The sequence below is a fragment of the Hypanus sabinus genome, chromosome 2, assembly GCF_030144855.1.
Source record: "Hypanus sabinus isolate sHypSab1 chromosome 2, sHypSab1.hap1, whole genome shotgun sequence".
Taxonomy (NCBI): domain Eukaryota; kingdom Metazoa; phylum Chordata; class Chondrichthyes; order Myliobatiformes; family Dasyatidae; genus Hypanus; species Hypanus sabinus.
The window spans coordinates 87,063,591-87,084,315 of record NC_082707.1 but is presented as its reverse complement, the minus strand read 5'-3'; the positions used below and the strand labels follow the sequence as shown (position 1 = coordinate 87,084,315).

Genomic DNA, 20,725 nt, shown 5'->3' with positions numbered 1-20,725 from the left:
CTATGGTTTAAAACCTCTTCATGCAGAGGGTGAAGACTCTTTCTACTCCAGAGGGATGTAGAGGCTTTGTCATGGAGTGCATTCAAAACTGAACTCAATGGGCTTCTGGATATTAGGGAATCTAAGGGTATAAATAAAATAGAAGATCAGCCTGCTTGCTGAATAGTGGAGCAGAACTGAATGGCCAAATGATGTACTCCTGCTCCTATTTTTCATGTCCTTATGTAACTACTTTCAGTAACTAGGTCTGTTCTGCACTATTTAGACATATAGGCTTTAATCAGTATTGTTTAGGTCCTTGTGTCACAAACCAGTGAAAACTGAACAGGTTAGGGATTCACTTAGAAAATCTGATAAAAATATAACTGAGTTTGTTTTCTGTCTGATCGTGGATAAGGAGACCATGATGTGAAGTAGTTAATTTTGCACAGGTGGTTTGGGAAAGACATTGCAATGAGCCATGGTGATATAGATTATTCAAAGGACAAAGATTGTAGGAACGGAATACTCTGAGTGTAAGGATTGGAAGTAGATTTGCTTTCTGGGTCATTTTTCTGTGCTTAGAGTGGAGCTGATACTGCCAAAGCATCAGAATGTCATTGGTGGAGGCCACACAAATAAAGTGCATTTTCTGGATAGTACAGGACTCCTTGGGTCATGTTAGTGGCACATTCTTTAGGAGAACAGCGAGTCTCTTGCCAGAGTTTGAATGAGAAATTGAAGGGTCTGCAGTCAATGCAGAGCACCCATCCTTAATGTAACAACATCATTAAGCCACTGTGTCTGAACTAGTGGCAGAGCCTGAAATGTTATCCACACCTCTGTTCGTACATATGCCCTAAACTGTCCACTTTATTTCAGATTTCTAACATGATGTGATTGTGGGACCATGCACATGGAGTTCAACCTGAGCTCTTCTCCAACCTAATCTTCAGCTGACGTAAGAACATTCCACATGTCAATGTTAACTTGCTGGACATTATATCAAATCACCGACAATCTGAAATAAATCCAACATACATGCACCTCCTCTTCCCTGCCAGCATTCTGACTGGGCCATTCCCTCCAGGATCATCGAGTTGGCTGTCCTATCTCCAACTACTCCTCATTTCGCTTGAACTGGAAAGGAAAACCTGTCATTTTATCCTTTCTCTTCTCATCATCGAGGGACCTTAAATATCTGTCCGGGTGAATCAAGAGTCCCTTTGAACTCCTTCCAATTTAGTGTGTTGCTCACAGTGCTCACTGTGTGAGCTCTGCAATTAATTTAATAAATGAAGATTTGGTGATCTCTCTGCAGAATATGTCTGTCAACCTGCAAGATGTGAATCTAGTTTAACATCAGCTCAGTTTTTCTTCTCTGTGGATGCTACCTGGTCCACTGGCTTTTTCCAGCTTCTCTTTTATTTCAGATTTCCAGCAACTGCTGCATTCTATATCTTGGCTCCAGCATGTTGTTTTTCTTTATCTTTAATATCCTCAGTCATCTCCATTGATTGATGTTTCCTAAGAATCACTAAACATGATTAATAAGCCTTTCTTTCCCTTTCTTTGATAGCACTAAAAGCAATGGTGTCACAGACTTGACCTTTACCCTATCACACATATAACCATATAACAATCACAGCACGGAAACAGGCCATCTTGGCCCTCCTAGTCCGTGCCGAACCCTTAATCTCACCTAGTCCCACCTACCCGCACTCAGCCCATAACCCTCCACTCCTTTCCTGTCCATATACCTATCCAATTTTACCTTAAATGACACAACTGAACTGGCCTCTACTACTTCTACAGGAAGCTCATTCCACACAGCTATTACTCTCTGAGTAAAGAAATACCCCCTCGTGTTTCCCTTAAACTTCTGCCCCCTAACTCTCAAATCATGTCCTCTAGTTTGAATCTCCCCTACTCTCAATGGAAACAGCCTGTTCACGTCAACTCTATCTATCCCTCTCAAGTTAACCTTTGTTAACTTCAACCCCTCCCCTCTAGGCAACATAAAAATGTTTGTTTTTTCACTTTTCTGGTTCAGATGAAAGGTCATTAACCTTAAATGTTAACTGTTTTTCTCTCCACAATATGCTGTCTGACTTGCTATGTATTACCAATTTTTGTTGATTTCCCTTTATATTAAATTCAGTAAACCTCTTAAAATGTTTGCCTTTCAAAGTCAAACCCTACATTCCATCATGAGAGGGGAAAACAGGTAGGGCTGGCCAACAGGGCTCTGGTGAAGCTGTCTAGGCTGATCTCCTGGTTCAGTGGATGTAATGGATTGCAGAAGCTTTGATGAACCCCAACCATACCATCAACTTCAGAGGACAATGGAGATGGGAGGTCATCGATGACCTGTTCCCCACTTGGGGTAAGGGTCCAAGTAAGCATGTAAACACTTAAAATGTTTGATTAACATTGCTGCCATTACCTTAATCTTTCTGATGCAGTCTTCAGTACTTTTGGCTTTAACACAACTTACTGCCTCCCAGCTGCTACATTTCTGAAATTCAAGATCGCCAATGGTGCACCACCGGATCTTTTCAGGATTCAAAAAACTGCTGCCATCTGTAACAGTCATTATGAAATAATAATTATTCTTTTTAATGGATTGTACTTACCAATTGGTGCGGCAATTCAAATATTGACCCCTGGATCAATAGACACTTATTGGCCTCAAAACCCCTACAAGATGTAAATCTGGGTTAACATCAGCTCAGTCTTTCTTCTCTGTGGATGCTACCTGGTCCACTGTAACAGAAGAGTCAGCACTCCTCCCAAAGGTCCTGTTGGTGAAGGTCACTCTGAGACTCTACATACAGAGTAGAGGATCCCAAGTTTCACAATGTGAGCTTAGGGGCATTGATAATTCCAGGCAAAAGCAAAGTCACCTGTAGTTTACCCTTTACTATTCTGCTTTTGATAATTGCAGTAATCAAACTGAATTATATACAGGTCCTCCAGGTTATTGAAGATCTGACTTAAGGAAATCCAACTTTACACAAATTCTCCCTTAAATGCTTTGTTAGCCTAACAAATAATGTTAAAATATTTCTATAACATCATGTAAAACAACAAATTAACAAAAGTTTTAACAATTATATTCAGTGTATATATAACTACACTACCATAACGGGTAGCATAGGATGAAAAGACATCACTGAACAAAGATTTTACTTCCTGAATACTTTCAGCTGTACCTTATGGATTTTAGGCTGTTGATCATGAAAATCAGCATGAAATTTTCCTGTCACACATCATTTTTTAATCTCCTATATTTGTTATTTCAATTTATAATTCAAGTCAGAATAACTGATGCCGAGATTAAGGAGCCATATTTGTTGGACCACAAATCAAGCAGGTCATTAATGACAGGCAATTTGAAGAACTTCTAGTGGGCCCGCAGTAAATCGCATGGATGGCATTCAAGGATGTTGTTGAAAATTTTCTTGGCATCTACAGAGCACCAAACTACATGCAGCTGGTTGACAACATGCTTCAAGCAAGTGTCACTGAAGATTCATTTTCTGCATTCCCATTTAGACGTCTTCCCTGCAAATCAGTGACAAACATGGTGAAAGGTTTCACCAGGACATTGCAGTTATGGAGGAGCAGTATCAGGGCAACTGGAATCCATCAGCGCTGACTGATTATTGTTGCACATTGAAGTGAGAAGCCTCAGACACGGAGTACAAATGAAAATCCTCAACAATACATTTTTAGCTTAGTTGAACTATTGCAAAGCATCAGTTATTCAATTAAACACATTATATTCAATAAAAGTAAATTTCTTGTGTAAAGGTTTCTCTGCTAACGTAATGGTCTTTCTGTAGAAGCACTGTTTGGGTTATGGTTAGAGATAACGTGTGCTTTGGAATTGTTCAGTGGGAGTTGAAGACAGAAGGTACTGAAGAAAAGTAGTGGGAGACCGTGATTCAATGGATCAAGGAGCCAATTTCGACTGCGGATGGGTGAATATGTATGACTTTTGGAAGAGCTGAGGTCCAACTTGTGCACATTTGACTGTTTAATTATAATGGGCCCTTTTTGGTTTTTTCTTTCTTTTCTTTACTAACATTTAGTTAAGATTCATAAATATAATTCCTTTAATGGTATGCAGTGTGCTGTCTGTTATTTCTTGTCACTGAGTTGTAACGGGGTGGCAAGTTACACAGTATCCACACAAGCCGGGGTTTCGGGTGAGAGAGCTGTCTGGTCTCATGGGTTTGGTGGGACTGGAGTGTGTATTCCCTAGATTAGGCAGCCAAGAAAACCAGGGAGGTTTCATTTGTGCAGTTATCATCCCGGATCAATTTCTTTGCACGCTGTGCAGTTGCCCTAAGCATTGATGGAGTGAGCAGTGTGTTTAAGCCTCTGTTAAACTATTGTTCAGTAAAGTGGTTATAGACGCTGCTGAGATTGAGCAGTGATGCGAATCCACGGGGTTACCGGTAACGAATGTGTGTGCATTCAGTGGGATATATGTTCATAGCTCCGGCCAATTGTTAATCCGGACTTTCAGCACCGTTAAAGCATTAGGAACAGTTATCATCATGGAGCCAAAGTTTGACAAAATGGCGCGGAAAGACTAGCGCTCATGTAACAGCGGTGGAACTGCCTGCTACTATTGCGGCCCTGGGAGAGGGGATGCCGTGGGCTGTCCATACTTTCCGGGAGGAGGGGAATGTAGACGAGGGTGCCAAATCAGAAGCCGAGCTTTCTGTAGCTGGGGCCCAAGACTTTAAAGACAAGTTGCTCCCGTTTCTGCGGAGCGAGGGGAAGGATGTGAAAAGTCTAATGAGTCCTCCAGCAAGGGATGAGTTTCTGTTGGTACCGGCCCTTACCTCCCTGGCAAATAAATGGCAAAGTGCCCAGGTGGAAAGTCACAGTTATCATAGCTCAGAATGTTCTATGGGGAAGAGGAATGAGACTTGGGCAGACCAGACCTCTCAGATACCCGATGAGTGGTAGTGCTCTGATGACGTAAAAAGACAGCAACTGCTGGAGAGTCTGAGGGGGCTGGCTGCTGATGTAGTGAGATCCTTAAAGGCACAGAACCCCTTTGCTACTTCCATGGACTACATGCAAGAGGCAGAAAATATTTTTGGCGCGATAGGAAGCCCATTGGAGATTATGACAGGGTTTCCGGACGTGTTTCAGGAGAAGGTGGAAAACTTTCCTCCTACATTTTTCAGCTAGAGAGACAGCTGAGTTGCTTGCGGCCTAGGAGGACATTCAAATGGCTGAGGTGAATCAGTCATAAATAGACCAAGTGGCGAAAGGCACCCAGTCACAGGACATGATTGCTTGGGGTCTCCAAATGTCTAGTAAGACACGCCCCCCCCCCACCTTTCTCATTTGTTGGGAAAGTAAGAGAGGAGGAGAATGCATCAGAGGTGCGGGGGGCTCCTTCAGCAGGGGACAGTCCTCCGTAGCTGCCCCCTTTGTTGAAGAGATAGCCCCCTGTTAGCTCGCCCTGGGGGGTGGGGTGGAAAAGGAGCTCATGGCAGAGTTGAGAACTGAGATGTTCTGATAGTTATCAGTGGGTGCAGCCACCCTGCACAATAAAGCAATCAGGGAGTCAGACCCCCCAGCTAAGGGGACAGACTGAGCAAAGGGCTGCTAGTGAACAGGGTCCTACAAGAAGTGGAGCGGCCGATATTGTCTACTATAACTGTGGGGAAGAGGGACACATCAGGATGGACTGTGAAGGATGGGAAAACCCTCAGAGAGTGAGTCCTCAGATACCTAAGCAGGGAGAGGCATTAGGAAACTTAGAAGAGACCCGGTAAGTGAACAGCTTGGCTTGTCAGGGGGAGCACGTTCCTGGCAATATATCGAGGAACACACTGAAGAGAAAAACCTATCAGGTTACTCTGCTGTACTGTATTTGATGTATTTACCAGCGACACCACTCAGTGCACTAGAGATCTGGGGTCTTAGTATGGTTGACTATCCGTATGATGGTTACTTGTCATTGAAGCTGGAGTTTGTGGAGGCAGATGTGAGAGCAGCTGAGGTCCTTGACACATTAGGGTTGGTTTGTCTGGACCCAGTCGAGAAGGGCGAAGTTTCAATTCTTGTGGGGACGAATAGTTCTAATGTGAGGATGCTAGTGGGAGCCTGCAAGGAGAAAGCTGGAGAGAGCTTCCTGAATACATTGTCCGTTCGCCCTGTATTCCAAGCTGCTTTTGAGGAAATGCGTAGCCGCAATGGGCTGGACAATGAGCATAAACAAGGGACTGTGTGGTTTACCCAGTCAAAACCAGTCAGGTTACAGCCTGGGGAAATAGCTAGAGTGACGGGAAACCCCAAATTTCCAGGAGTGCCTGATGCAGAGGCCCTCTTGGTCTGGAAGACCATGAAAAGGAGTTAGGTTTACCTGCTGGCGTACTGGTGAAGCCTGAACTGCAGAAGCCCTCGGTTGTACAGGTGAACAGGATGACGGTGATTGTCAGGAACACCTCAGAGAGAGAGGTCACCCTCAGGTGGGGGGACACTAATGGCACACCTCTTTCTGCTGACAGTAACGTCAAGTGTCCCTGTGAGACAAGTCGGGGAGAAACTACCTCCAAAAAAGGGGAAGTTGACGGCCTAGTCAATCAACACTGGGGACTCCCCAGTACCTGGATGTTGGAAGAAGAGGTTGATAGAGAAAATGTTGACGCTGGAAGATGTCCTTTCTACTGGCAAGTTTGGTGTGGGTTGTTCCAAGAGCACTCGCCACACCATCAGGGTGACCGAGAACACCCCGTTCAGAGAGAGGTCACAGTGACTGGCCCCTGCAGAGGTGGAGGATGTTCGTCAGCATCTGCGGAAGGTGAAGGAAGCTGGGATCGTCACTGAGTCTGGAAGCCCCTTTGCAACTCCAATAGTGGTGGCCAGGAAGAAGAATGGGAAGGTACGGATGTGTGTGGACTATCAGACTCTGAACAGGCGCACAGACGCCAATCTTCCTGAGTGGTGTGAAGTGGTTCAATGTGCTGGACTTGAGGAGTGGGTATTATCGGATACCCTCGAGTGAGGCTGACAGAGAGAAGATGGCAATCATATCTCCAGTGGGATTCTTCCAGTTTGAAAGGATGCCCCAGGGCATATCCAGTGACTTTCCGGTGTGTCACGGAGAAAACGGTGAGGGATATGAACTTGCCTGAGGTATTGACATATCTGGATGAACTCATAGTGTTCGGGTCCACCTTGGTGAAACATGAAGCAAGCCTACTGAAAGATGAGGGGTTAAAAGCTCTCCCTGGACAAGTGCCAGTTCTGCAAGATGTCTTTCAACTATGTTGGGTACATAGTCTCTTGGGATTGAGTAGCTGTGGATCCGTCTAAGATAGAGCTGGTGACCACTTGGCCAAGGCCCGGACTGTGTGCACCTCGCGCTCGTTCCTTGGGTTCTATGGGTACTATCAGTGGTTCATGAAGGACTCCTCTAAAGTGAGTCACCTTTGAAATCAGCTTCTGTGCAGTTACCCTCCCTTGGGGAAGAAAGGGAGGATGAAAGGAGAGGAAGCTAAAGATTATCTTAGCCCTTCAGAGCCTTTTGAAGTGAAATGGATGTAAAATGTAGAGAGACCTTTCAGTTGCTGAAGGAGCTGCTGATGAAAGTGCCCGTGCTGACTTTTGCAGACCCCTGATTGCCATATGTACTGCATACGGATGCCACCAGAGAGGGCTTAGGGAGTGTCCTGTATCAGGATCAGGGCATAGGGTTGAGACCCATCCCGTTTGTCAGCCAGAGTCTGTCACCCTCTGAATGAAACGACCCCACACACAAGTCAGAGCTCCTGGCATTGAAATGGGCTGTGGTGGATAAGCTAAGTGACTACTTATATGGTGTCAAGTTCGAGGTGGGGTCAGACAATGATCCATTAACTTTTATCCTGACCTCAGCGGATTTGGATGCCACAGGCCATCGTTGGTTGGCGGTGTTGTCTACCTATGATTTCATCCTGAAGTACCATCCGGGGAGTCAGGATATTGATCCTGATGTGCGCATGAAGGGCTGGACAGGGACAAACAGTGCGCAAGCATTCCAGCCCCTGGAGTCGGAGTCAAAGCCTTGTGCCATTTTTCCACCACAGGGAAGGCAGAGGGAAGTCAAGGGCAGAATCAAGCTGTAGATAATTTGGGAGCTTCTGGTGATGCCATTCCACAAGCTTACTGCAACCTGATTGCTCTGAAGACAAACCATTTACCAGGATTGAGCCCTGGGGAAGTAGAAGCCCCTCAACAAGATGACCCATGCATTGGTACCATTTGGTCAGCATTTGTAAAAGGGTGCATGGCCCATGCGGACAAGATGAAACATTCTTCAGTGTCTCTGCTACTGAGAGAATGGCCCAGACTGGAGTTGAGGAACCAGGCTCTATACCGGGTCATGTCGCATCCAGACAGGCCTCTGCATTCCCATCTGGTTCTGCCTGAGAAATGTGTTGGAGAATTATGTTGAAATCACTTTGTGATGATTCTGGCCATCTGGGAGTTGAAAGACCAATTGGTTCTACTGGCCCCGAGTGAAGCCAGACGTTGAAGAGTACTGCAAGTCGTGCATTTGATGTATACAGAGGAAGATGCTGCCCACAAGGGCTGCTCCATTGTCCCACTTTCAGAGAACAGGGCCACTGGATCTGGTGCGTATGAATTTCCTGTCAATAGCGCCTGATGCCAGCAACATGGCGGATGTCTTGGTTATTACAGATCACTACACCAGATATGCGCAAGCCTTTACTACCAAGGATCAGAGGGCATCCACCATGGCCAAAGTGTTATGGGAGAAGTATTTCATTTACTATGGCCTCCCCAGGAGGATACATAGTGATCAGGGACGGGATTTCGAGAGTAGGCTAACACATGTATTACTGAGCATGTTTGGAGTCGAGGCCTTAAAACTTACTGGGTAATGCCCAGCCCAAGAGGTTCAACCAGACCTTGCTAGACATGATAGAAAAATCTGCAACAGAAGTTATGTGTCTGATAAGAGAACGGATATGAAAAAGGCTTACGAACTAGCTGAGGTCTCGGCTACCAAACAGAGTCAAGGAAATAAAAGGAGGTATGATCAAAATGTTAGGTTCTCCCAACTAATGCTCGAGACTAAGTGCTCATTAAGAATTTGGGGCAACTTGGGAAGCATAAGGTGGCTGACTGCTGGGCAGCTACGCCCTCTGTAGTGGAGAGTCAGCTGCCAAGTGTACCAGTTTTCTGGGTGAAACTAGAGGATGGGAATGGGCCTGTCAAGATTCTCCATTGGAACCACCATCTACCTCTGGGACAAAATGTGTGTGTTGACCCAGAGCCTGACCTGGACCCTACACCTAGTAGGAGGACTCCGCGGTGACACCTGGGAACCGAAGGACAAGCAGCAGGAAGGATTAGACTGGACCCCACCACTGAATGTGATACAGACTCGGAGGATGAGGAAATGGGGGTGTGGTACATGCTGCCCTTTGCAAACTCTGCAATAATTGATGAAGAGATTCCCAACCCTTCTCACACTGAGGCAAGTGGGGGGACAAAGCAGTGGACAGGCAAGTTTTGTGGGTGGATAATAACGGGACGCTGGACCCTAAAGTAACTGGGCATGAAAGCAAGCTCAGCCAAGCGACGAAGATACCTGAGTTGTCTGGAGGCATGAGTAATAGACAGCTAAACAAGAAAGAGCCTAGGGAGTGTCTGAAGCTGAAGAAGTTGTTGATGAGGTAAGGAGGTCCCAAAAAGTCAGGACGCCCCCAGACAGACTGGCCTAGAATGTGGCTCCTATTGCCTTTCTGAGCAATGTCACTGTAATTTACATCTGGGTTGGACTTTGTGCTTTGGATGAAGGGGTGACAAATTATCTCAAGGTCATGAGAACATGACTAAGTTTGGTGGGGAAAGAGTGTAACCCTGGAAAAGGTTTCACGGCTAACATAATGGCCTTTCTAAAGAAGCAGCGTTTGGGATATGGTTAAAAATACCTGGTGCTTCAGAATGTGAGCTGGGTCCTTTATTCAGCAGGAGGTGAAGAGAGACGACACTGGACAGAACTGGTCATAGGGTTTGACCTTGTGTGGGACATGATTCGATGGAGCAAGGTGCTGATTTTGACTGCGGATGGGTGAATATGTATGACTTTGGAAGAATTGAGCTGCAAATTATGCATATTTGACTGTTTAGTTATAATGGGCCTTTCTTATCTTTTTCTTTCTTTACTAGTCCGTTAGTTATGATTCATAAATATAATTCCTTTAATCGTATGAAGTGTGTTGTCTATTATTTCATGGCAGTGAGTTGTAATAGGGTAGCACATTACACAGCATCCACTCAAACCAGGGTTTGGGGTGGGAGAGCTGTCTCCATCTCACGGGTCTGGCGGAATCAGAATATGTATTCCCTAGACCTACGGAGCTAAGGAAAGCAGGGAATTCTCACATGTTTCTCCAAATTCTTCCATATACAAGTAGTATGAAATCACAAGTAGTGTTCAGATTGAAATGTTCTATCAGAGCCACACTGGATGAGTTGCATTGTGGAAGAGTTTACAAGGAACAACTTGTAAACAAGGGAGCAACACTTTCAAAAAAAATGTATGTTCAGTGAAATAGAAAAATACAGAATGTGTTTGCAGATTGATATGTTATGGCTAGCTATGGAAAACAGATAACAGAACAATGCAGCCTTGAGAGACAAGTAATACTGTAGATCAGGAAGAGGAGGCTTATCTAATTTAGGCAATAAGCTCTTATCTTGTTTTTTGTGGGGGTGGGGGTGAATTATTCATTTCTGACTTACAGAAATAGTAGCTTACAGACAGTTCCCAGGAATGGAACCTTTTATCCTGCAATTGACCCAAAACTGGGTTATAGAAGATCACAGAGGAGCAGAACATTAGGATCCACTGGCCAAATAACCTTTCACCTTCCAAACATACTACACTTGCCATTTGTCATTAAATTACTCATACAGAACATGGTTTTATTATTGGGGACAGAAATTCAGTCTAGCAGCCCTAGGTTAGAGAAGGAGAGCCCCTAAGCAGGTCTCTTCACTATTGCAACCAACATTGCCTTAACACACTACTAAATTTACTGGAAATAATTCGGAAATTCTGTAGCTTGGGTGGTTGATGGTTGGGTTGAGGTGTTCTCCGAGCTTGGCAATCAAACTACAAGCTTCTTTTTACGATATGAGGAAAATCATTGGGGTACTATTCAGTTGGTGGTGTGTCCTCAGAATCCTTGGCCTTTCATATACTGTACTTATCAGTCAGCTGATTAGTCAGCAGTATTCTTCACTGACATTAATTCCTCAATGGCATGGAAGCCAATAAAGATAGCCAACCAGGCCTAAAGTGAATCAATTTGCAATATTTGTGCATCAACAGGCTGACAAATAAGAATGGTCCTAGATAATAAAGTGATAAATGAAAAATTGCTGTAGAGACAGCACATGGTAATGGCGGTGGTCTTGCTTACAGGAAATAATCCTTTGGTGCCTGCACAAAGAAGTGAGAATGTAATTAATGTTGTTCCTATGCCCCATGACCTTGGGGCAGTGAATGGGACAAATAGTGTGATAGGCAGCTACACAAGTGTGCAGGCATGGTCTGAGTATAGGCACGCTTTGCTCCACTGTAATTCCAGAGCTGCAGGCTCTGCCACACTGGGGAATGTCCATCTGACCACTTCTCATGCCCCTTGCATTCCCGATCACCAGGATCTCTCATCAAAAGCAAACACTTACTGCTTTTCAGAATCCGTATAATATCTGCATATTCACTGCCAAGGTAAAGCAGGTGATCCATTCCACACGGAAGGCGAATCAGACTCTTCGTTGAGTCCTTGAACAATAAATCTTTGTGTCCTTTTATTTTGGAGCCGAAGAGGCTGAATGTTGAATTATTTTTCTTCCCATATAAATCCTGGAAAACATAACTGAGTCATTATTATATAAAGTCTATTAAAACAGGCAGTAAATTGACATTGAAATGTAGCAGGAACAATACATCTTTCTAAATGCTTAACTATTTAGCTTCACATCTTTATGAAGTAGTTTTTTTTTGTCTGTTCGGCAAACTATTCCCAATACTAAGAATTTCTAGCTGATAGTAAAGACTCACAACTTATATTAAAAAAGTCTGTATGGAAAACTAAAGCAAAGGAACTGGAAATGCCCAAAAGATTCAGTGGAGCATTCAGAATGAGTCAGGCACTGGCCCTTTATCAGACTACATGTCTGCTTTGAGGGAAGTATATTCCAGTATCTCAGGGTTGTTCCCTGTAAACTCTTCCACAATGCAACTTATCCAATGTGTTATCATCATTATTCCAGCCCATCATAACACATCCAGTCCATCACAACTCTTCCAGTCCATCAGAACACTTCCAGCCCATCACAACACTTTCAGCCCATCACAACTCTTCCAGTCCGTCACAACAATTCTAGTCCATCTCAACACTTCCAGTTCATCACAACACTTCCAGCCCATCACAACACTTCCAGCCCATCACAACTCTTCCAGCCCATCACAACACTTCCAGCCCATCACAACTCTTCCAGCCCATCACAACTCTTCCAGTCCATCACAACTCTTCCAGTCCATCACAACACTTCCAGTCGATCACAACACTTCCAGCCCATCACAACACTTCCAGCCCATCACAACTCTTCCAGCCCATCACAACTCTTCCAGTCCATCACAACTCTTCCAGTCCATCACAACACTTCCAGTCCGTCACAACAATTCTAGTCCATCTCAACACTTCCAGTTCATCACAACGCTTCCAGCCCATCACAACACTTCCAGTCCATCACAACACTTCCAGTCCATCACAACACTTCCAGTTCATCACTCTTCTAGTCCATCACAACACTTCCAGTCCATCACAACACTTCCAGTCCATCACAACACTTCCAGTTCATCACTCTTCCAGTCCATCTCAACATTTCCAGTCCATTCCAACTCTTCCAGTCCATCACAACACTTCCAGTCCATCACAACACTTCCAGTTCATCACTCTTCCAGTCCATCTCAACACTTCCAGTCCATTCCAACTCTTCCAGTCCATCACAACACTTCCAGTCCATCTCAATACTTCCAGCCCATCACAACACTTCCAGTCCATCACAACTCTTCCAGTCCATCACAACACTTCCAGTTCATCACTCTTCCAGTCCATCATAACTCTTCCAGTCCATCACAACACTTCCAGTCCATCACAACTCTTCCAGTCCATCACAACACTTCCAGCCCATCACAACACTTCCAGCCCATCACAACACTTCCAGCCCATCACAACACTTCCAGTTCATCACTCTTCTAGTCCATCACAACACTTCCAGTTCATCACTCTTCTAGTCCATCACAACACTTCCAGTCCATCACAACACTTCCAGTCCATCACAACACTTCCAGTTCATCACTCTTCCAGTCCATCTCAACACTTCCAGTCCATTCCAACACTTCCAGTCCATCACAACACTTCCAGTCTGTCACAACACTTCCAGTCCATCACAACACTTCCAGCCCATCACAATAGTTCTAGTCCATCACAATTCTTCCAGCATATCCCATTCATTTATATATGTCCATATTATTGCCATTTCCAGCTCATTGTTTTCAAAAATCCAAAACCGCAGGTGCAAGGGGAATGGTGCCTTCTCAACAGCATCTCTACTTGTCCACCTCTGGCTGTCTTTTGCCTTGTACTATTATACCTGTGTGGTGCATTCTTGATTTTGCTTGCCCCCATACATGTTAATGCTCATTCTAAGTCCTAACTTTCTACATCTTGCCTCCTTTTAAACATACCCAGTCAAGTTTCCAAAGAGGAAAAGTCAAATTAATTACATACATTTGTGAATGAATTAGATAAGCATTGGAAAAAGTATTCTCAAATGTGAGAAAAGGGTAGATCACATTGCCTTGAGACAACTCGGACCCAATGGGGCTGAAATTATCATAACTCTGTTCACCAATGGAAGGCTCTTGTGATAGCCCAGCTGATGCCGAGTAGTTGTGCTTTCTTGTCAGAGTTTTGGGCACTGGCTTTGACTCCAACAGAGAAGTGAAACACTCCTAACATTTACGGCTCCTTCATACCTGAGCAAGCGAAAGGAATCCCCAGATGGCCTCATTCTTTGCTTCGTCCGCAGCACCACCTCTTGCCAGCACTGCGTGAGCGGGCACTTTAGCCCAGTGACATTCATTGTAAGCTCCAATGGGCTTTCTGGTGCCATTGACACACAGGAGCTCATAGTGATCCTTCTCAGCATCTGGATCAAAAACAACGCAAGAAATGAGTGTAATCAGCTGGGTTTGAGCACACCTCCCAGGTTCAGGCATTAAATGTGAATATCATCATTTGATAAATACACATTTCATTGTTATTATCAATGGATAATGTTTCTATGATCCCTATTCATGACCATGCCTTCTTGTTCCCACTTCAAAGACTTCCAATGCACTTTGTTCAGAGAATGTTCATAAGGCTGATACCTGAGATACTGGATGTGAAGAAAAATTGATCGATGATAGGAGAATGAGAGGTCATCTCATTGTAAATACATGAAATTCCAAGAGATTTTGACAGGGTGGATCTCTCTCCTTGTGGGAATATCTAAAATTAGGAAGCTAAGTTTCAAACAAGGGTCACCATTTCACATAACAAAGAAGAATTTCTTCTGTGAGAAATCCATGGATCTTTAGAATTGGATGGCTAGGAGAGTGTGTGCAGACAGAATCTGTGTACATATCTTTGAAGGAATCTTGAATATATTAATGGGAAAATAGGTTAAGGTAAGTGTGGTACTTTATGAAATAAGGCTTGTGACTTGATCACACAAAAGAAAGAAATGGCAGATGCACTATGCTAGATCAGTTACTTTTGTAATAACCTTCATTGTGGAAAACACTGTGAGTATCCCTGAAGTAACTAATGGGCTAATCTCAAAGAAGATAATGTATTAAGGTGTTCTTACCATTCGGAGAGTCACAAACAAGTAGACATAGATATATCATAATGGGTCAGTCATGTAAAACAGAGGTGTACAGGAACTCCTTCCCTCAGAAAGTAGTGACTACCTGGAATTCTCTGCCTCTGAGGGTGGTTAAGACCAGATTGTAAGATAAGGTGAGCAAGATAAATGTGAGAAAGATTGAGGACTTGATGGCTATGGCGAACTGTCAGAAGACGAATTGAGGCCTGTATAAATCGGCTGTGATTGTATTGAATTGTGGTGGAGGCTTGAGGGGCCTGGGGCCTTTTCCTATTCCCATTTTCTTATGTTCTTGTTTTCATTGAAGGAAGATATATACTGATTTTTAGTTACAAGGCAGTCAAAGGGTATGGCGAGAGTGTAGGGAAATGATATCGTGGCTAAAGCTGGGTCAGCATAATTTTATCTAATGGTCGAGCAGCATCACAAGGCTGACTAGTCTGCTCTGCTCTTCCTTACTAGGTTATGTTCTTTCCTGTAAGTGGTCTCCCTCCATCCCTCCCGAGTTCCAGCTCAACACCCAATCTGATGTTTGACCACCAAATGTGAAGACCAGGAGAAGCAGAATTAAGGGTAACTCTCACGGATTCACCTACTTGGCACTGTAGTGTGTTTCACAAAGGCAACATCTCCAGCACCTTCCTTTAAACATCTGGAAAGAAATAACCAGATAAATCAGATTCTGTAAAGACCCAGTCATATCTCCACCGAGAATGTCTATAAAATAGTAAATAATTTCCACAAGTATCCAACAAGATTAAATGCAAATAAAATGTAATCAATAGATGGCTTATGTGAAATGCTTATATCTCGATGAAAAAAGACAAAACATATACTGTAGAAACCTAAGATGTCATCAACAAGTGCAGTGAAGAAGGAATAAATTTCTCCTGCGACACAGACAAACATCCACTGTACCATAAACACTGTTCTTGTTTGAATTCACAAATAGGGCAATCTTATGTAACCCCCTGGGTCGCCTCAGGCTCGCTCAGCTCGTTCCTGTCTAGGGGGAGCAGCCTTCGGCCCCGCCAAACTGGGTAATCAGCTGGTGTGGATGCTGTGTGATGTCCCCGCCTCGCCCAAAAACAGACAGTACACCATATGCGATTAAATGAGTACAATTTATAAAGGTTACTATAACTAAGTGATTAATAACGATACAGTATATATGAAGAGAAAATTAAAGAAAAGGCGCCAAACTTATCAAAGTCCAAACCACTTCGTGCACAGCCGTTGGAGCTCAATTACTGAAGTCTTCTGGCCACCATTCGATCCCCTCCGAACTCCTCGACTCGCAGCTCAGGACCCTCCGAACTCCTCGACTCTCCAAACAGCTCAGGACCCTCCGAGTGGTCAACCAAGCACATCTAGCTTCATCCCCCCCCCCCGGAGAATCTCCCGGCCTCGGACCCCCCTTTGGGGTCCGATCCTCGCCCAGCTTAGAGCATTGCGTCCTCTCTCTCGACCCCCTCGCGCCGATTTGCCCAAAAGCCCGTCAACAAAAGCTTACAGACTCAGAAGAAAGAACATTAATCCCCATTTGGTTTACAAAGGAATACCATTCTCGTTATCAGTAAATTAGCATTCCTGCTAGTTAACAAAAAGAAGAAACCCTCTTTACACTTACAACTGTCATTTACAAAGTCCTGCCAAGAATTGGGAGAAAGAGAAAAGTAGGTGAGGTGGACAGAAGATCAAACAAGAGGATGACTTCCTCTTCAATTGGCAAGTAACGCCAGGTCAGTTACAATGACAGTTCTTAAAAAACCTTATCACATGGACTGAGGTACCTTTGTAGTGGTGCTGACTGGCCAGCTGTTGTCCACTATAGGCAGTTCTGTGAGTTTTATCCAACATGATGAAGAAACAGCAAGAAAATTCCAAATTAAATCAGTACATGACCTGGAGCCGATGGTGTTTATATGGACCTGACATCCCTGAGGACCTAATCAGTGGAGGTTGTGTGTATGGGAGGTGCTACTGTAGACAAGTGGTGAGTTGCAGCTAGGTGAAAGTGCACTGCAGTGTTCAATCTGGCTGAGAACACGGGGTAAAGGGAGTGAGTATTTCAGCACGTGCACAAGGTGATAATCAAGTAGGTTGTTTTGGCCTGGATTGAACTGAGGTTTCCATGTGATGTTGGAGCTGCAACTGTGAGGTATTACATCACACTCCTCACATGGCTTGTAGGTAACAAATGGGCTCCAGGGACGTCTGAAGATGAGTGACCTGTTTCAAATGGAAACCAACCCACATGAGCAGCTGAAGAATTGAAGTGAATTATTTCATTGACATTCTGGCAGATGACTTCCCCTGAAAACTTGATGATAGAGGCACTGAATCAAGCTGCTGTAGATATTTGGGTCGATTACCTTACTCTGACCAATTCTTGCAGCACTAGTGGCCGTCTGCAACCACAACTGTAGCATTAGATTTAGCTTTTCACAGTGTTGTCTTTGGTCCTCAAAATACACCTAAAGCAGAAAGTGTGGCTCAATTGATTTAGAAATCGCCCTAAAATCTGTTATGAATAATCCACCACTTAAACATTTCTTTTCCACTCCAGCACATTGCAATGCCTCTATCGCTTTCATTAGCGTACATAGACACACACACATGCCCTTTGCTCATTACTATAATTTCTTCAATGTTGTTCTAACGAAAATTTCCTCCAGTTCTGGTTCAGAGTGTTCACCCTAAATATTAACTGTTGGCTGTTTCACAGCACTTTTTGAAGTGGGTCAAAAACAAAATCACTGACTGTAGAGATCTGAAATATTTTCAACCTTTTTGTTAGCGGAGTCAAATGGATGCTTCATATTAGCAAGAGAAAAGGTGAGATTTGAACTGTTCAGACTAAAACATGTGCAATTAGTAGAGAAATTTAACTTGCTGTCCTGCAGAAAAAGTAAGAATGTAATAACAAGGAATACCTACAGGAATGCTCCTGAATAATCGTAGTAAGGTTCTTCATGCGATCGCTTGCAGTGGTTCTCAGCTGTCCCTTTACACAGAGCACAGAGCTTAGGGAAAGTCGCCTTAGCACCTGGAACACAGCTGGAGGAGAAGAAATCTCCCACAACTGAAAACAACAGAGAAGATAAAGTAAATGAAGGTTGGATTCCAGGCATAGGAAGAAGAACTCAAAAGGTCAAAGTAATTTCAGCAAAGAAAAACAGGCCTTGCTGAATTGCACTGGGTTTTTTGTGGTATGAATGTTCACACTCTCACTGATGCTGTGATAGTTCTATCCTCCTTGAATCGCAAGGTGAACTACATATAACTACATATACCTGTCTGGACACGCCCCCCCTCCCCGCTGACTGCTCCTGTGGCTCCTCCCACTGACCCCAGTATAAAGGCAATTGAGGCCTGAGCCCGGCCCTCAGTCCCTCAGTCTCCAGGATGTAATATGGTGGTCAATTGCTGCTTGTTCTTTCTTCCAGTCAATAAAAGCCAATATTTCACCTCACATCTCAGAGAGTTAGTGATGGTGCATCACCACCTCAGCTCCACTATGGCTATAGCAGTCTAAAAGCCAGCTCATGATTCCCACTGTGGTCAAGCAGAGCAGAAGCTCATCCCTCCACACTCTCAATATGGCTGCTACAGTCCTGACCTTAGCTAACTCTGCCACAGCAGCTGAACAGTGAGAGTGCGAGACTGCAGCATTATTGTTCCAGACAACTGTCTGCTGCCTGTAATCAGCAGATTCAGAAATGACCACCAGGCCTGTCTATGAGCCAAATCTTCTGTTCCCGTTCTCTTCGTCCAAATAAGCACCAAAAGGAGGAGGTAAAAAAAGAGCAGGGAGGAAACAGAGGCAAAGGAGGAGAGAAAGAGAGGTGAAAACTGAGGGAGTGAATCAACAAAGGTGAGACAGCTGGTGGTCACCAGTAGAAGGTAGGGACAAAGGGGGAGAAGGAAATCATGGCAGAGAGAGAGAGAGAGACAGAGAGAAGAAGAACATAAGTTCTGAAGGGAGAGTGCAACAGAAAGGCGACAGAGAAATGGGTGGGTGAAAATTGAAGAAGAGAACTGTCGGTCTGGAAGACTAAAGAGGAAGAAAGGAAGTGAAAACCCTTTTCACTAAAGAGTGCAGGATATTTTTGAGAGCCTCACAACAGCAAAATCTGGCTCACTAAATCTCTGTCCAAGATAAGGTACTAAACAATTCACACAATTCTACAAAATAATAGATCTCATTATTACTCCATGAAGTTCTTAAGGCTATTATTGCTTTCTCATATTGTGACTGGTGTCCTGTCACCTCCAGGTATGTTTCTACATATCTTTCTGCTCATCCTTTTTCATTCACTCTATCACAGCAGCAAATTTTAGTCCAATGCATTGTATCTGCTGCTGATTTTGATGACATCTCAGTGTGAAGTTCCTCTGTCTTGTATGCTTGAGAAATTTTGAGAACATAAAGAAGTACAAAATCTTGCCTTCTTCAATGGGGTCAACTCCATTCCAAGATGTTAGGTTGTATTTCAAAATTGTTCCTGTTGGAATATACCAGCCAGCAGATTTACCAAGGCCAGTGTGGCAGGATTTTTTGCCTTTTAGATCTTTGAACTGAAAGTTGCTTCCTGGCTTTACCACTGCGACAGCGTAGTAACAGGATTCCCCTGGAGCAATATAAAATATACCATCAATTATATTCAGATCCTGATCATTTTTTGTCATATATAGCAGGGTGCAATGAAATTTCTTCTCACATGAAGTTCACCAAGTTAGCAGTGTTCAGTGTGGCAATGTAAATAAGACAATAAATGCAAAGATGGCACTAAAACAGTAAAGTAGTGCAAAGACTGCAGTGCACACTGACTTACTGCAAAAAGAAATGCGAAGGTGACAATAATGGGATAACCAAGAGAGGGAGAGTTAAGAAACCAGCAACTATTAGAACTATAGATAATGCCAACTGCATTTAAATATAGTGCTGATATTCCACTTGTATTGCTCATGAAATAAGATGCTTGTCAAATCTCTAATGAAAGCCACAGATATTAATTAGATCATATGTCTTAGAGTAAGGTCATAGAGATTTATTTCAAAAGTGCTGTGAAAGGATTGTTAGAGCCCTAGTAAGAACAGCAGAGGGTGAGGGATTAATTGTACGTTAATAGAGTAATTATTAACAAGGGCTTATGACTGTTGCAGAGATTTGTTTTGGATTGGAGTATCAGATGTTATAAAGATCTCCATATGTCTGACCATTCATAGGTTAATGAAATGACTCTAGCAGGCTCTACAACAGATTATGCAGAGAGTTCTTCAAATTACAGAGATGTCTCTGGAGAAGATTCTTTTATTGGCTCTGACAATGACTAGAGAGATGTCTTCTTCAGATTATAGAGCTCTCTGATCTGGGTTCTGTCTTAAATTACAGAGATGACTCGAGAGGGGTCTGCCATTGGTTGTAGAGAACGTTGGAGGTGGGTGGGGTGGGATGGGGGGAATGGATGCTTTATCAGGTTTCTTTCCCAACTGCATGTTACAATGATAGCATCACTAGTCTGCCCTGTCAGCAATACAGATTGTACTGAGAAATTATAAAAGAATATTCTAGTTTATTGATTCTAAGGTACAACTCTTTTATTACATCTAAAACAGGCTGTTCCTTATGTGTGGAACATCTCACTCAACTCAGATGTTCATAAAGAGGGTTTTGCAAAGATAACTAGGCTGAGTGTGTCTCCATAGAGTCTCGGCCTGAAAAGTCAACTCTTTACTCTTTTCC

At 43.7% G+C, this 20,725-nt stretch overlaps 1 protein-coding gene across 1 annotated transcript in view; it reads right to left on the bottom strand.

Moving 5' to 3' along the window:
* The window catches only part of LOC132403702 (serotransferrin-A-like), a 134,102-nt gene that overhangs the window by 98,000 nt on the left and 15,377 nt on the right, over window positions 1-20,725 (bottom strand). Inside the window, exons 4-9 of the mRNA XM_059987290.1 lie at window positions 19,428-19,610; window positions 17,917-18,061; window positions 15,573-15,628; window positions 14,081-14,253; window positions 11,722-11,899; window positions 2,426-2,562 (exon numbers count right to left, since the gene is read on the bottom strand). Coding sequence (XP_059843273.1) covers window positions 2,426-2,562; window positions 11,722-11,899; window positions 14,081-14,253; window positions 15,573-15,628; window positions 17,917-18,061; window positions 19,428-19,610 — 872 coding nt within the window. The remainder of the gene's footprint in view (window positions 1-2,425; window positions 2,563-11,721; window positions 11,900-14,080; window positions 14,254-15,572; window positions 15,629-17,916; window positions 18,062-19,427; window positions 19,611-20,725) is intronic.